The 18,633-nt window shown below is 39.8% G+C and overlaps 1 protein-coding gene across 1 annotated transcript; it reads left to right on the top strand.

Annotated features, from left to right (window-relative positions):
- Positions 1–9,093: 9,093 nt before the first annotated feature.
- On the top strand, positions 9,094–12,753 carry LOC142549189 (protein trichome birefringence-like 33). Its single transcript, XM_075658019.1, has 6 exons — positions 9,094–9,453; positions 9,651–9,867; positions 10,728–10,899; positions 11,012–11,211; positions 11,325–11,483; positions 12,182–12,753. Exons 1-6 carry the CDS (start codon positions 9,249–9,251, stop codon positions 12,519–12,521), a joined length of 1,293 nt encoding a protein of 430 aa, XP_075514134.1. The 5' UTR covers positions 9,094–9,248; the 3' UTR covers positions 12,522–12,753.
- The last annotated feature ends 5,880 nt before the right edge of the window (positions 12,754–18,633 follow it).

Below are 18,633 nucleotides of genomic sequence, written 5' to 3'. Positions count from 1 at the left end.
TGATGGGTTCATTCCTGGGTATCACCAGTCTCCCTCTCCCGAGTCGAACTGAATCGTAGGTTCAAAGTTCGATTGATTGCGTTGTTCTCGGTTTACAACACGTGAGTTGTGCATTTTCTTCCAGCCCTCCGTCAGTCTCCAAAAAGTTGGAAACAAATCAAATATCAATCCTAGCACCGCTTCATCATCACCTCGCCGCCTGCACGCCAGCCCCAACAGCGTGCGTCCGCCCTTGCGCGCCTCGCCCCCTCGCGCGCTCGCCCGGCGCCCTTGCCGAGCTCGTCCGGCGCCCTGCCGAAGCACTCGCCCCCTCGCGCACCACGCTCGCCTGCTCGCCTGGGCGCCGGCTCGCCCGCGTGCCACAGGCTCGCCCTCAAGCCCTCGGCCATGCCTTCACCCTAGCGCCTGCTCGCCCGCGCCACGCCAGCTCGCCCGCACCCCGCAGCTCGCCCGCCACTCCAGCTCGCCCCTAGCCCCTCGCCTGCCGCTCTAACCCTTGCCCGCCAAGCGTCTGCTCGCCGCACGCCCGAGCGCCACACGCCAGCTCGCCCGCCACTCCGGCTCGTCCGAGCGCCTGCTCGCCCCCGCCACGCCACGCCAGCTCGCCGAGAGCCTGCCTGCCCGCCACTCGCTTGCCCTCGCGCCACAGGCTCGCCCTCACGCCTTCGCCCACGCCTTCGCCTCGTCCAATATGTTGAGAAATTTGATATATTCCCTTGCGAATGATTGTGTGATTTCTGAAAAAATTATGGGGGCGTCTGCTCCCCGTAAACATCTTTTGTTATCGACTAACCAAATAAATTTTTCTCTTCCCAAACTTTGCTCCTCTTCTAGGCGATGCCTTAGCAGGAAAATAAAAACTCAACATCTCCACCCTCTAACTCCTCTGCTAGGTGACACCTTAGCAGGAAAAATAAATTTAATTCTCCTCATCCACTCTTCTCCTCTGCTAGGCGATGCCTTAGCAGGAAAATAACATTTTTCTCCTCCCAAACTCTGCTCCTCTGCTAGGTGATGCCTTAGCAGGAAAATAAAAATTCACTACCCCCACCCTCTAGCTCCTCTGCTAAGCCAGGTCTTAGCAGGAAAATAAAATTCAACTCCTCCATCTAACTCCTCTGCTAGGTGATACCTTAGCAGTAAAATTTAAATTCAACACATCCACCCTCTAACTCCTCTGCTAGGCCGGGCCCTAGCAGGAAAATAAAATTCAACTCCTCCATCTAACTCCTCTGCTAGGTGATACCTTAGCAGGAAAATAAAATCAACACCTCCATCCTCTAACTCCTCAGTTAGGCGATGCCTTAGCAGGAAAATAAAATTCAACGCGCCCACTCTCTAACTCCTCTGCTAGGCGATGCCTTAGCAGGAAAATTAAATCAACACCTCCACCCTCTAACTCATCTGCTAAGCCGGGCCTTAGCAGAAAAAATCAAACTCTCACCTCATAACTCCTCTGCTAAGCGGGGCCTTAGCAGGAAAATAAAATCAACACCTACACCCTCTAACTCCTCTGCTAAGCCAGCTAAGCCGGGCCTTAGCAGGAAAATAAAATCAACACCTCCACCCTCTAACTCCTCTGCTAAGCCAGCTAAGCCGGGCCTTAGCAGGAAAATAAAATCAACACCGCCATCCTCTAACTCCTCTGCTAGGCGATGTCTTAGCAGGAGAATAAAATTCAACGCGCCCACTCTCTAACTCCTCTGCTAGGCGATGCCTTAGCAGGAAAATAAAATCAACACCTCCACCCTCTAACTCCTCTGCTAAGCCGGGCCTTAGCAGGAAAATAAAATTTTTCTTTTCCCCAACTCTCTCCTCTGCTAGGCGATAAACTTAGCAGGAAAATAAAACTTCTCCTCATCCCCAACTCCGCTCACCCCCTAACTCCTCTGCTAGGCGACACCTTAGCAGGAAGACAAAGGTTCTCCACACTCACCCCTAACTCCTCTGCTAGGTGACGCCGTAGCAGGAAAATAAAATTCAACGCGCCCACCCTCTAACTCCTCTGCTAGGCGATGCCTTAGCAGGAAAATAAAATTCAACGCCTCCACCCTCTAACTCCTCTGCTAGGTGATACCTTAGCAGGAAAATAAAGATTCTCCACCCTCACCCCCTAACTCCTCTGCTAGGCGATGCCTTAACAGGAAAATAAAATTTTTCTCATCCCCGACTCTGCTCCTTGCTAGGCGATGCCTTAGCAAGAAAATAAAATTCTTCTCCTACACTCTGCTCCTCTGCTAGGCGATGCCTTAGCAGGAAAATTTAATTCATTTCATCCTCACAATACAACAACATCCACGAACTTAATATAAGAACTTGGCTTTATTAACTTTCAACTGATAACATAAGATAAATTCAGAAACAAAATACAGCAAAATTCACGTCAAGATTAATATTCTCTAAGATGATAAGTGCTCCTGGGCCTCTTTAGAGCATTAACCAGCGCATTCTCCAACTTTCTTCTCTGCTCCTCTTGTATCTCCACAGAACAAAGTTACCCACTTAGAAGCTTCTGCAAATGACTCTACAACTGTAAGACTGAGCTCAAGCTTCCATGCGAATGCTCGCGACCTCTCTTTTCTTCTTCCTTCACGATTCTTTCATAACAACGACGTGCGACTTTTTGGTCCCCGCACAAGACTCCAACTCCCTTTCCCACAGGAAACTTAAGCTTCTGATGATAAGTGGAAGCTACGACTCTAAAATCCTTTAAGGCTGGCTGCCCCAGGATTCCATTATACGATGAGGGAGTATTCACTACGGTAAATGTTACCATCTTTGTCACCCGCCAAGAGTCACGTCCCAAAGATAGGGGAAGAGTAATCTGACCCAGCGGCGGGATGGCATGTCCTGCGAACCCATACAGCGGGGTGGAGACCGACTCAAACTCAAATTCTTCCACCTTCATTTGATCCAACGTGCTCTGGAACAAGACGTTCACGGAGCTTCCATTATCAATAAATATCCTTGCCACATCATAATTGGCAATGGTGGCCGTCACCACCAAGGCATCGTTATGTGGAGTCACAACGCCTCGGAGGTCTTCCGGCCCAAAGCTGATGACGGGGTCTTGTGGTAAGTCTGCACCACTATATATCTCAAAGTTCTCCAATTTTCTCCCATGTGCTTTCCGAGCTCGCCCATAGCCTCCATCGGTAGCACCGCCCGAGATCATATGAATCATTCCTCTCGTAGGGTGATTATCCTCATTCGTTCCCCTCCTCGGTTCGACGGGCTCCTGAAGGACATCTTGACCTCGACCTTCCCCTCTCTGCTCCCCAACCCCCTGATTTATCCATGGAGGGCCTTGACCACGTCTAGGGGACGGGTGAGACCTCGGTCGACTCCCGGATGCAGATCCTTCTCGTCTGTCCCGCGAAGGAAATCTAGCACTGCACTCAACCCTTCGTGACTTCTCCCACCTCCTCGCGGGCTCCCTCACCTCCATCACCTCGTCACGACTCCTATCCAGGGGAACAGGTGATGAGAATTGTCCTCTACTTCTAGTTCTGTCTTCCTCTCTCTCCCCCGCACCCCTCTTCCTTCCTCCTTTCTCCACTCCCTCAACTCTACTTTCTCCGTGCCGGTTCTCCATCCTTCTATACCGTTGGGCATCTTCCAAGTTTACATATTTCTCAGCTCGAGCCAACAGTTTAGCAAAGCTTGACGGGGGTTTCTTGACCAGCGACTTGAAAAACTCCCCTCCTCTCAATCCTTGTGTGAAGGCACTTATAATAATGCCAGGAGTAGCCGCTGGTATTTTCAGTGCTGCACTGTTGAAACGCTGGACAAATTCTCGTAAAGTTTCATTCTCTTGCTGCTTCATCACGAACAGGCTCAAATAATTTTTCTGGTGCCTCTTGCTGCTAGCAAATCGGTGCAAGAAGGCAGCTGAGAAGTCCTCAAAAGAACGTATAGAGTTGGGCTGCAAAGTGTTAAACCACTGCTGGGCTGACCTCACTAACGTGCCCAGAAAAACCCTACACCTAACTCCATCTGAATATTGGTGCAACAGAGCCGCATTCTCAAATCTTCCCAAATGCTCTTCGGGGTCGGTATGTCCATCATATTCTCCAACATTCGGTTGTCGGAAACTCGGGGGAAGTACTTCTTTCAGAATGGCAAGCGAAAAAGGACTTCCTTTCTTGGAGGCCGGCCCTCTACTTCCCACCTGTTGTCTCAACATCCGTATTTCCTTCCACATCTCTCCAATCTCTGCATTCCCTTCGCTTGGGAGGGGCTGGGTCTCTTCAATTCTACTCTGCTGGCCCTCAACATTTTTCTCTCGCTCCTGGCGAGTGGCCTGCTCTTCAATGAACACAGCTTCTTGGTTCCTCTTCATAGCCTCATCCACTGTCCGAGTGATAAATTGACCCAACTGCTCCAGGGTCAAGTTCCCCACATTTTCATTAGGACGGGGTTGCTCGACCCTGGTCTCTTGACGAGGTTGTTCAGTTCTTGTCTCCTGATGGGGTTGTTCCTGCCTCGCCTCAGCATGAGACTGTTTGGGTCCCCTCTGAGGACGCGATGACGCTGAGTTAACTCTTCTACTCCCTCGCCTCCCTACCATCTCTACGTCTCAACTCAGATATTCCCACAGACGGCGCCAAGTGATACTCACGGGAAATTTAGGGTCCGATCCACGCAAGCGTCACTAATCCAGACACGGGCTTCAAGATTACTCTGGGCCTGAAATCACAAATAAGACCGTTAGGAGGGGGCCAGGAGGGTGTCCCGGCGTAGCCCCTCCGACGCTCAAGTCAGAGACTGAGGATATATGGGGGGAGCAGCTAAGGGCGCTGCTGAAAATAATATAGTGAATCCAATAATCATACGCTCCAACATGGTATTTATAGAAGAATACCTGGGCTTGTCATGGGCCATTCACCTGTGAGCCTTAATGATGGGCCGGGAATTTGGGCCGGATCTTGATGGGTTCATTCCTGGGTATCAGGGTGTAAAGAATTTTATACCTTTGTGAATTATATCACTGGACTCCAACTAATCCGGTATTAGCGGATGTAGCTCTTGTTGTAAATCCCTATGAACATTCTTCGATCTCCTAATCCGGTCCACGACTGGAATATTTGTTCCTCTTCTAAATTGCACTAGAAATTTAGAATATATTTTTGCGTAGAGATAGAACACGGAAGGAAAAATCAATTTCTTGCAACAAGAAAGAAATTTTCGAGAGCAGCACTTCAATCCCCTTTAGAAGAGCCGAACTTTTCATTTTAAGTCTTGGAGAAAATCTCTCGAAAATCTGTACCATTTGGAATAAAGAAATCTTTTTTTTTCTTTAATCATGATTTACTTAATTAATCTCATTAATTAAGTAAACTAAATATTTGGATGAATAATAGGTGATTTTCGAACATCATGAGGATGGAGGCTATGTTATTTTAGGTCAAACTCTTATTATTATATTTAACCCATGACCTAATTATCATAGTATAATAATTGGGCCCTTTAATTAACATTAATTGGCCTGATTAATTAATTGAGCTAGTCACACTAGTTTAATCCATTAATCAAGGCCCATTAAAACTTTAATTATTTAATAAGTTGGACTTGTACTCCTACAAGCCTATTAAACATATTACCAACCATATTTAATTTATTAATTAATCAACTCAACTCTTGAGCTTAATAAATTAAATACATTATAAATTCAACATTTGAATTTATTATCTAAATGATAAATTCAACTCCTTGAATTTTTATCACCTCCAAAATTTAATATTTAATAAACCCAACATTTGAGTTTAATAAATTAAATTCTCAAATTTTTATAAATTCAACTCCTTGAATTTATTCTCTCCAAATTTCATAAATTCAACTTCTTGAATTTACTATATCATAAATTCAACTCCTTGAATTTATTTTCTCAAAATTTAATTATCATAAATTCAACTCCTTGAATTTACTATATCATAATATAAATTCAACTCCTTGAATTTATTCTCTCAACGGGAACAAACAATCCAGTACTTGTGTGACCCTCAATGGTTCAGGGATACAGCTAGCCGTGGGTTCACAACTCTTTGTGATTCAGGACATAATCCTTTATTCGGGCTTACCCTAGTTAGCCTCATTCTTTTCATCAACACCTTGATCAAGAATGTCAGAACTCATTTCTGATTGCACCCATCGGATCATGGTAAGAGCGTCTAGTAGCATCGTCCCATGATCCCCTAGGTATCACTGATAGTGCCTGCAAGAACAAGTCGATTATGATTAACGTACAGTACGGTCCCTTCATCTCATATATCCCGATCGAATCTGCAACCATTGGTTCATCGAGGGTTGCATATTAATTCGATAACTATGTGATAACTATAATAGTGGCATCGCGTGTACTATTGGAGAACTCCTTCTCCAACGTACCTCTCATACTCTGGCCAGAGATTCCATGCACTATTATTACATTAAATCACATAGGATATCCACACCCGTAGGTGAGCGGTGAATCCCCAACTACAATGCACTGGCTCCTATATGTGTCGCAACTGTACCCAACCTCGCCACCTGATGACTCTCCTGGAGCCGGTAAACGAGTCAAAGCACAGCCCTAGCATATAGAGCCTCAGTGTTGTCCCGGGTCGTAAGGACTAATGGTGTACAATCATAACCACGGACTTATCCTCTCGATGAATGATAACCACTTGGAAAGTCCGAGGGAGGGTTGTTCGGTATAATCATCATATGACTACCCATCTGCATGTTTGGACATCTCTATGCCCTTACCAAGAAACGCAGTACACAACATCACAGATGCTAGTCTCGAGCTCAAGCGACCTTTATCCAAGTTTTAGGCGGCTGAATCGACTAGGAACGAATTTAGAATATGCAGTGTTTACAAATGAGTTTCAACATCGAATTACGATTCATTTGTATTAAAGCATAATCAAGGACTTTATCTATGCTGATTGCATGGGTATACAGATAAAGTATAACGAAACCATTAAAAAGTAAATTATATTAAAATAAAGATTGTTTATTACACTTGAGTCAATAAATTCCCTAGCCAACCTTTGGCTTGCAGGGCATCTACTCTAATAATGCGCACTATCTAAAGTGTACGATCTCTCTATTTGTAAACGTCTATCAGATTGAAAATTTTGACGTAGGAATCGAAGTTTTTAAATAGATTAGTTGGACAAACTTTTAGGCTCTCACAATTTCTGATTAACTTGCATGATTCTGAGTATCAAATTATTAAAAGCATAATTGATCAAGTATTCTTTCAGTAGATACTTAAAAGTTTCTATCATATTATTGATGATCAATTCATGTTAGTATATTCTTTTGGGAAACACTTATAATTGACAGTAACAGTCTTACAGGTCATTTTTCTTAATTTTGTGAGATATCTAAGAGTTTCAGTAGGCCAAAGATACTCATGAGTTATTAAAAATTTTTTAATCATCAAAGTCTTCTAGTGAAATCCTTTCTGAGAGGAAGGAGTGACAATGAAGTTATTCAAATCTTCTAACATTTAGAAAAAACGACACACATTTTACTTCCTGAAGCATAAGTTTGTTAGCCCAATTGTTTCTTATTTTATCTATCTATTGTGTTGAAACCATTTGAGTAAATTTTTTCTCACGCAGTACACAAAAACTGGTTTATTGTTACCCAACTGAAAAGAATCACAACTTGGTGTTGCTAACCAATCCGAATTAATTTATGAAATTGTTGAGATTATTTATCCATATAACCAAACCAATATCTCGATCCCGACAATAGCACAATGAAAATTACAAATTATATATCCACAAAAACTAAAAGTTAAAGATTGATATGTTAATATGTATAAAATTAAGAGATAACAATGCCAATAAATATTAACACATAAACACTAAATAATAAAAATAATAAAACATTATGATTTTGATAATAATAACAATCATACTCTCAATAGCCATAATCTATTATCAAATATCATTCCTTAGAATTTTAAAAAAAGGCAAAAGTGAAAAAAAATGATATATTAAAACCAAGATCACTCAAAAAAAAACAACAAATAAAATAAAGGCAACACAAATCCACAGTCAGAAATTATAAAAAATTAAAAAGCAAATCAATACTTTAATTCGTTGTAATATCCTACAAAATCAATATTTTAATATTCCACTTGACGTGGAACAAACTATTGATGGTGGGTGGTACTCGAGAAATCTGGTGTGTAATCACAACAAAAATATGATGAATGTAAAGTTAATAATAATAATAATAATAATGAATGTCGAATAAAATCTTCTATTAAAAATTATCAAATGAATATTAAGCTTATTGGGTTGACCATTAAGGGAAGTGGTTAGAATGGGCTTCAAGTGGTCTGCCCCTGCCCAATTTCCCTGGGTAAACGACAAGAACTAAACCTAATTTAAGAAGATGAAGCTAACATGAAAGAAATTTCATAAACGAAAAGAAATTTAATATTGACGTCATTAATTAAGAAGAAAATAAAGACCGGAAGTTGAAACAAAGTGAGGCGGGCCGATATGCCATTTTGGCGGAATTGTCAACATAGCCCACATTTTTTTAAGGCGGGTCGGAATGACCCGACAAGTTAGTCTATTTTGATATATCTAATTAAATATTAATTTGATATAATTATAATAAAACTTACTTTTGTTCATTAACTACCGAACAAGGAAATTGAAATGTCACCAAAACCACTTTTATATTTCCACACCAAATCACTCATTCATCCTCCACTTTACAAATCAAAGTGCAAAAAATGATTCACCATCTTTCTTGAATACCCTTAACTTAGAAGTCAAGCAAAATGGACCTTTTACCATGTCACGTGGACAATACTTAATAACAAAAAAAGCTATGCTTTCTATACTATAATATTATATATTATATAATTATTTCGATAACTTAAAAAATAGAAATAATACTTTAAATTATAAATGAACTCAATTTTTACTTCATTTTAACAAAATAACATTTCATAACAAATCAAAGGTCATGATTTGCCAGGTCATTTGTCCTAAAATTATGCAACCCATCTAACCACTCTCCCCTAAAATATACACTAATTAGAGTGTTCTAACACACTTTAAATATATGTTACTATTTCTTAGGTTTCACTTCAAATCCACCAATTAAAGAACATACACTACATTCATCAGGAGAAGAATAAATTTCTCCTTACTTTCGGATACATGTATTCATTCAGCCATACTAAACACATCAACATTAGAACAAATCAACATTAGAACATCTTCAAACAAATGAAGCCGCCGCCATCGTCGTCCACTTCTTCTTCCTCGGCCACCCTCCTCCGGAAAGGGCGCCTCTCGCCCCATCTCATTGCTCTGTTAGCCTTCATCTTCTTCATTACCATCCTCTACGGCGAAGATTTCGGGTGTATATTGAGCTCCCAATTCCATTTTCATCAACCCTTGCCTCTCCACCAAACCATATCGTCGTCCACAAGTATGTTCGTATAATTTAACATGCCATTGCTCGTCTTCTATTCTATTTCTTTTATCATATATAAATTGATTTTCTCTATCAAAAAAAATTTATTTCACCCCCTCATTCGATATTGCTAGCTCTACGACAGATCCGACGAGCTAGTAACATTTTTTGTGCAGTTATTTAAATAATTGTGATTACTTTCTTGGTGGTAGAGAAGAAATCCGGAAAAAAATTAGCTTTTTCGATCGGAGAGAGTGAAAAAGATTGCGATATATTCCAAGGAAGATGGGTGCGAGACGAGTCGAGGCCGCTTTACGAGGAGTCGGAGTGCCCTTACATACAACCACAGTTGACATGCCAAGAACACGGCCGGCCGGACATGAGCTATCAACATTGGAGATGGCAACCTTATGGATGTTCTCTTCAAAGGTTTTGTTAATTATATATTCATTTATTTTTCAATAATGACATGATAATTAGGTGGTATTATATAAATTTTAATTAATATTATTAAATATTTTGCACCACTCTAGCTAGCTAAGACTTACCTGTTTGATTTTTAATATTATTCGAGCATAATTACGATGCTAGAATCTTATTATGCTATCTAATTTATTGGCATCACCTTCCAATTAAGATTGTCCATAACGTGAATGACTTTTCTTTCTTGAAAAAAATAAATAAATTTAAATCAATCATTACCTTAATTGAAAAATAATCTCAACTTTAAAAGTAAAAGAATAAAAATGAATAATATCAGAATCTACAATTTTTAAATTCAGTAGAATATAATGTTTTGGTTCTACAAATTAATGAATTCGATCTTATATTTATATATAATACCATCTTCTTTTTAGAGAATATTATGTTTAATTTTTGGCACCGAAAGTCCATGTCTTGACCTACCGTCATACCAACTAGTTGTTGACCAGCTCTAACTACTCACTCCACAAACAATTTACAAAGTCGGATATGAGTGACGATTTAATAATTATATTAAATAACTTGAATTTCTAAGTTTATTTTAGGAATTGTTTCCCTATCTAATTTGAATAATATATCTTGAAAATATTATATAAAATCTTGGAAAACACAACAATTCTTAAAATTCTTATGGAGATTATATTAATTGTGACATATATACAGTTTGATGAATAAAAATACCGATCTGATCTATTGCTTAATGAAATTTTTATATTACTGATGGAAATTACTACCAATCTCACTTGGTTTGTATAAAGAACTTTTGAATTTCTAATGGACGTATTAACTGTGACATATATATGCAGGTTCAATGCGACGTTAATGTTAGAATCCCTTCGAGGAAAACGAATGATATTCGTCGGAGATTCTTTGAATCGAGGACAGTATGTTTCCATGGTTTGTTTGCTTCACAGAATCATACCTGAAAATGCTAAATCGATGAAAACTTTGGGTTCGCTAACGGTTTTCACTGCCAAGGTATGCATGCATGGCCTTGTTTATTTAATTTGTTTTTCTATATAAACGTTAAACTAGTGAATAAATATAAATATATATAACATTATAACTTTGCTTTCGATTGAGTATGCAGGATTATAACGCAACGATGGAGTTCTACTGGGCTCCCTTTTTATTAGAATCAAACTCAGATGATGCAGTGATACATAGAATAAGCGATAGAATAGTTCGAAAAGGATCCATTAACAAGCATGGAAAACACTGGAAAGGAGCCGATATTGTTGTGTTCAATACTTATCTGTGGTGGATGACAGGCCTCGATTTCAAGATTTTGTAAGCTCTTGTAATTTCTCTGTTTATACTATACATACACAAGTGTGTGTGTGTGTGTGTGTGTTTGTGTGTATACATATATGTATATTTATTTTATAAATTAAAAAACATAGGCAAGGTTCCTTTGAAGATGAAGAAAAAGATATTGTGGAGCTGCCAACAGAGGAAGCGTTTGGCATGGCAATGAAGAGCATGTTGAGATGGGTGAAGAAAAATATGGATCCCAAGAAAACAAGAGTCTTTTTCACTAGCATGTCACCTTCTCATCAAAAGTAAGCTAGTAGAATACATATAATGGCAAATTATTATTTAATTACAAATTTATATTTATTATATATAGTCTTTATAACCAAGTATCTTATTTGAAAATAAAAAACTTCAATGCTTCTCTTATAATTTTATAGTCACCTTTTCGCATGAGTGTTGACATGACGTTAGATATATTGACACTATCTGAAACCATGTCTAACACTTTTTACAATTTTGATTTCATAAAGAACCAAAATAAAAATTATGTCAACTTACAAGGTGGATTTTACAATTTTTGCTTAATCAAGAAATAGGGTGTGGGTTGCAAGATCAAAAGGATTTGAGTGGAAATTATAGTTTTTGATCATGTGCTAAACTTTCTATCCTATAATCGCAATACACATGGCATCTTTAATTTCCATAGATAGCAAGATGGTGCAACTATGAGAACTAGATGGTCAAGAAGCAATAAATACTCTCAGTGCGAGAGTGTTTGAAACATGACGTTCGAATTATTGTATAATTTAAAAGACATATTTAATTCTAGATATTGCTATCAGCTGGTAATAGAATTGCATTACTAACCTAAAAAATAGTTTTTATATATGTTTTTGTATGTAATTTTTAATGTTGGCTTTTTGACAAATTTGTTTTTTAAACTAATTAGTCTACCAAAACTCACAACTAACCTTAATTGTTATTAAAATTCTGAAAATTGCAGGAGTATTGACTGGGGAGGGCTTCCAAATGGGAGCTGCTACAATGAAACAAGCATCATAGAAGATCCAACATACTGGGGATCAGACTGCAGAAAGTCCATAATGAATGTCATTTCTGATGTTTTCAGTGGATCAAAGGTTCCCATCACATTTCTCAATATCACACAGCTTTCGAGTTACCGAAAAGACGCACACACGTCCATATACAAGAAACAGTGGAGCCCTTTAACTCCCGAACAGATAGCGAATCCGGTGAGTTACGCCGATTGTGTGCATTGGTGTCTGCCTGGGATTCAAGATACTTGGAATGAGCTCTTGTTTTCTAAGCTTTTTTATCCTTGATACCATCGACATGTCGGATGATTGGGGTCGCCGTAAGCTGTGGACAGCTAGAAAATTCATGTAGAGTACCAAAATCAAAGCAGGAAAAAAAATTCAATGATTTTTATTGGAAAATTGAAGAGCTCGCTATCTCTAGAAAGAGTTTGTGTGTATTGCTATCGATTCTTGGAAGAAAAGACGAATTAATGTGTCAATGTATTTTGGTCCAAGAGATGGAAGAGTTATGCTATATATATGTGTCAATGTGTCATCATATGGATTTGATTTATGAGATGAGAAAGAGTTATGCTATATATATGTCTATAATTACACATGGTTACACATTGTTTTTTATATTACAAAATTATCTTAAATAAAGTTTAATTTCAAAAATAACTTTTTGGTCTTTTTACTCATATCACTTCATATAAACCCATTAATGAACATGTATATACCACAGTTCATCCATAGAAAAATAAATTTCTCCTAATTGTTAGAAACTTATTGTGGGGACTCAGACGCTAATCATAATCTTAATCATCATTTGGGACAATTAAATCATTAATAATAAATAGGGTCTAATTTTTTTTTTTAAAAATACAATATGAAATGCGGAACGTAATGGAATTCAATCTAATATAAATATCAGTATAAAGCTACAAGTCTTGTACTACATACAATCATTCAACTAAGGTTTAACATCTAAATCTCAAGTGTCTAAACCCTATCTTTAATCAAGTCCGTAGTCTCCACTCTAATCACGATCTCCCTTTATCTCCTCGACCCTGAACCTGTCCCACCTGTTGCCATGCACACATACAAACACGACAACAGTCGGATAACTCCGGTGAGATAAATATCCCAGTATAAACAATGTAAACATGCAATCATATAAAAGCATATATAAAAGCATGAAAAACATATCAATAACATGTATCAAATCTGAACAACTTGTATCAATACAAACTCTGAATCACACTCTGTGACTCCTAGACTCTGACTCGACTCAATCTAATCTAGGGATCCCGATCTGAATAAGAACGCAACGTTCTCCCATCTACTTTACCCCAGCTAGATGGTGGTACGTTCTTAGTCCCAGACTTTGGCTGTCTATATCAAAGATCTGCAATAGGAGTCGGTCTTCTCCTCAGTCTATCGATATATATCCAAAAGTCCAGTGACTTGGCGGTTCTGCCATGGCGGTTCTGCCATGGCGGTTCTACCCAATTCTGACTCATGCTTTGCTATAATCAATAGAATAAGCATATCAATATCAAGCATTGCAAATATCAAATGCAATAATCATTCAGTATGTGATTTTGGGAGACTCAAGTTAAAGCTAACTCGAGTTGTGCAATCCCGAATCAACATTTATTTATACATTTCTTTCTTTCTATCTGACTCTGTCGAAGTCTCAGATTCACAGCCTATCAATATCAATCTGGTAATGACAATATCGAAGGAATACAATATCAATACCTTCCTCAATCAATACTGGATATAATCAGAACTCAATCAAATTCTGTTTCAACAGCATAACTGCACAATCTTAATATACCCAGCCATACAAATCGATACATATTAATTCCTGCAACTCATGGTCAATAACGATACACATCTGATATCATATCTCAACCCAATCAACTCAGAAAATCATAACAATTCTATACGATATCCGTTCTTCAATCCGGTTTCAATTATACGATGTCTGACATGTCAGAAACACCATATATGAACCACATCCGATTCTGACAATATCATAATTCAAAGACATATCAAAACGTAACAAAACTTACGTCCAGTTGTAGCCTGCGTTGATAGGAACACAGTACTGAAGTCGGATTGAAAATCAAACAGTTAGATTTTGCACAATCGCGACCCTATGATCCACGAATAATTTTTTTGCAAAGTTTCCTTCGATTTCTCCTTTTTGTTGCTGAAGAATGTAGTTTGATACGTTTATATATATATCCTGCATGTTGTGAAGCTAGGTGGCTCGCCCTTTGTAAAACACGTCTCGCGCATATGCGCGACATCACTCGGCGCATATGCGCGAGACCATATGTCTCGGCGCGTCCTCTGCACAGCACCTCGCGCATATGCGCGCCCTTACTCGGCGCATATGCGCGAGGCCTTTGTTCATTTTACCCAACTCTCGGGTACCCTCGCGCATGTGCGCGGATACACGTCGCGCAAATGCGCGAGGTTCTCTGGACATCTCGCGCATGTGCTCGCTCCCCGTCGCGCATGTGCGCCCATTCCGCTGGAGTTAACTTTAAACCCTCGCATAGCTCGCGCATATGCGCGCACACCCACCGCGCATATGCGCGAGACCCTCTGCCCGTTTCGCGCATGTGCGCGTCTCATGTCGCGCATGTGCGCGAAAGGCACTGTCCTCGCCCTTACATCTTTTAATGCTGAATCTCGTGTCCCGATTAATCCTCTCATAATCATATCAAATTATAAATCAATAATTACATATTACTAGGATTAAATTATCGGGCATTACATTTCTCCCCTCCTAAGATATGATTTCGTCCACGAAATCACAGGCAATCAATCATATCAATACGAAGGAATGTAATAGAAACGGAATAGAAACTTACATCAGCGAAACAATGCTGGGAATTCCTGTCTCATGTCTGATTTAGTTTCCCAGGTAACTTCTTCAACGCCATGACGACTCCACTGAACTTTCACAAGTGGAATAGTTTTCGTTCTGAGGTGTTTTTCCTTCCGATCAAGAATCTGAATCGGCTTTTCAAAATAGCTCAATGTCTCGTCCAATTCGGCCTCGTCTGGCTGAATAATATGTGAAGCATCTAGCATGTACTTCCGCAATAATGATACATGAAAGACATCATGTATCCCAGATAATGAAGGCGGTAGGGCTAATCGATAGGCACGATCTCCGATCTTTTCAAGAATCTCATATGGCCCAATATATCGTGGAGACAATTTTCCTTTCTTGCCGAATCTGACAACTCCTCGAAAAGGTGAAATCTTCAAGAATACTCGGTCTCCTGCCTCAAATACTAACGGTCTACGTCGAACATTGGCATATTTGGCTTGTCTATCCTGGGCTGCCTTCATTCTCTTCTGAATTAGCTTCACTTTTTCAGTCATATCTCTGATCATATAAGGTCCAATCTCAGGAACCTCAGAGATATTATCCCAAAACAGAGGGGACCTGCATTTCTTACAGTACAACGCTTCGAAAGGAGCCATCTCAATACTCGTCTGATAGCTGTTGTTGTACGAGAACTCACAAAGATGCAATGCATCTTGCCAATTAGTGCTAAAATCCAGCACTATTGCTCTCAGCATATCCTCCAAGGTCTGGATAGTCCGCTCTGACTGTCCGTCGGTCTGTGGATGATATGCGGTACTAAGATTCAATTTCGTACCTAGAGCCTACTGTAAACTCTGCAAGAAGTGTGAAGTAAACCGAGGATCACGGTCTGAGACAATCGACTTCGGCACTCCGTGTAATCTGACCACCTCTCGGACATAAATTTCTGCCATCTGGTCATGTCGGTACGTCATCTTGTACGGAATAAAACATGTGGATTTGGTCAATCTGTCAATCACGACCCAAATCGCATCACAACCTCGGGAGGGTCTTGGTAGCTTCGTTACAAAATCCATGGAAATGTGATCCCACTTCCATTCAAGAATAGCTAGACTCTGTAACAGTCCTCCTGGTTTCTTTCTTTCTGCTTTCACCTGCTGGCAATTCAGACATTTGGATACAAACTCAGCAATATCAGCTTTCATCTGTTTCAACCAAAACTGTCTTTTCAAATCATTATACATCTTTCTGCCACCAGGATGAATACTGAATCGACTGTTGTGTGCTTCTGACAAAATTTGTCGTTTTAACTCTGAAACATTCGGCACAACCAGACGATCGTTCACATCCAGTACACTATCTCGTACCTGATACTCAGATCGATGTCCTGCTCTAACCATCGATATCGAATTTTGAATATTCTGATCAACTTTCTGCGCCGCTTTAATTCTCAAAATCAGTTCTTGTTCAACTTGAACAGCATATAGTCTCAGCGGTCTATAATCTGTCTCAAATACTAATCCGGACAAACAGCAATCTTCTATCAAATTCGAAACATCAATCGTCGATAAGGATAAAGAACATACCTTTCGACTCAGTGCATCTGCTGCTGCATTCGACTTTCCTGGATAGTATTTGATTTCACAATCAAAATCTTTAAGCAGATCAAGCCATCTTCGCTGTCTCATATTCAATTCTGACTGTGAAAATAGATATTTCAGGCTCTTGTGATCAAAATAGATCTCAAACTTCTCACCATATAGATAATGTCGTCATATCTTCAAAGCGAAGACAATGGCCGCCAATTCAAGATCATGAATTGGGTAACGAGTCTCATGTGGTTTCAGCTGTCTTGAGGCATAAGCAATCACATGTCCTCGCTGCATCAGAATACAACCCAATCCTCGATGAAATGCATCACAATAAACCACACCAGTACCTGATGGGATAGTCAGTATCGGTGCACTGGTCAGTCTTTTCTTTAATTCAAGAAAACTGGTCTCACATTCTTCAGACCAAACAAATGGAGCATTTTTCTGAGTCAACTGTGTAATCGGCTTGGCAATACTGGAAAAATCTTTAATAAATCGTCGATAATATCCTGCCAAACTCATAAAACTACGAATCTTGGGTACTGAAGTTGGTCTCGGCCAAAAAATCACTGCCTCCACCTTACTGGGATCAACTGATATACCATCTCCGGATATAATATGCCCCAGAAATACAACTTGTCTCAACCAAAACTCTCATTTTGACAGTTTAGCATATAATTTCTCAGTCCTCAGAATTTCCAACACAGTTCTTAAATGCTCAACATGCTCAATCATATTCTTCGAATAAATCAAGATATAATCAATTAATATAATAACAAAATCATCAAGATACCTCTGAAAGACACGGTTCATCAACTCCATAAATACAGCCGGTGCATTCGTCAAACCAAATGGCATGACAATAAATTCATAATGTCCATACCTGGTTCTAAATGCGGTCTTTGAGATATCAGAATCTCTGACTCTCAGCTGATGGTATCCAGATCTCAGATCGATCTTGGAATATACAGATGAACCCTGCAACTGATCAAACAAATCATCAATGCGAGGCAAAGGATATTTGTTCTTTACCGTAGCCTTGTTCAGTTGCTGGTAGTCGATACAGAGTCTCATCGAACCGTCTTTCTTCCTCACAAACAGTACTGGAGCACCCCAAGGAGACACACTTGGTCTGATGTACCCCTTGGCTAGTAAATCTTCCAACTGTTCTTTCAACTCTTTCAACTCAATCGGTGCCATTATGTACGGCGCCCTCGAAATCCGAAATGTACCTGGCATTAACTCAATGCTGAAGTCGATCTCTCGAATCGGAGGTAATCCAGGAATCTCATCTAGGAAGACGTCAGCAAACTCACACACCACTGGCAGGTCTGCCAATGAGGGACTCGATTTCAGTAAATCAACTGAATACACAAGGAATCCCTCTGCTCCTTTCTGTAACAATCGAGTCATAGACAATACGGATATCTAAGGAATTCTCGATCTAGAACCCTTACCGTAGAATTTCCACTCATCAGTCATATCTGGTCTGAATCTCACAATCTTGTGGAAACAGTCAACAGTTGCTCTGTACTTGGTCAACATATCAATCCCGATAATACAGTCAAAATCAGACAATCCAAGTACGATGCAATCTAAATCAATCTCATGCCCATCATACTGTAGTATACAATGTTTTACAAAATTCACTGATATTAAACATGTCCCCAACATAGAAGAGACAGACACTACAGACGATAATGACTCAATAGGCAAAGCATGACTCAATGCAAATTTCTCAGAAATAAATGTATGAGAAGCACCAGTATCAATCAATATATAAGCAGGGTAACCAGAAATAAAACAGTTACCTGCAACAACATCATCTGGTGCCTCCTGAGCCTGCTCCTCTGTCAAAGCGAATAATCTGGCTTGCTGTCTAGGAGGCTGGCTCACTGTCTGGCTACCTCCAGACCTCTGCTGTGACTGAGTTGGGGCTGGCTGAAACGAATGAACAGCAGTGGGTCAT

This window comes from Primulina tabacum, chromosome 6 (assembly GCF_025594145.1).
Source record: "Primulina tabacum isolate GXHZ01 chromosome 6, ASM2559414v2, whole genome shotgun sequence".
In the NCBI taxonomy this organism is placed as follows: domain Eukaryota; kingdom Viridiplantae; phylum Streptophyta; class Magnoliopsida; order Lamiales; family Gesneriaceae; genus Primulina; species Primulina tabacum.
The sequence above is the reverse complement of the archived record's forward strand: the minus strand, read 5'-3'. Positions and strand labels throughout refer to the sequence as shown.

Bases quoted from the DNA above. Each gene is read 5' to 3' on its own strand.
- LOC142549189 (XM_075658019.1), top strand. From the start codon at position 9,249: ATGAAGCCGCCGCCATCGTCGTCCACTTCTTCTTCCTCGGCCACCCTC. The intron at 11,212-11,324 runs GTAAGCTCTTGT...TAAAAAACATAG, and splicing joins GGCCTCGATTTCAAGATTTT to GCAAGGTTCCTTTGAAGATG. The intron at 11,484-12,181 runs GTAAGCTAGTAG...TGAAAATTGCAG, and splicing joins ATGTCACCTTCTCATCAAAA to GAGTATTGACTGGGGAGGGC.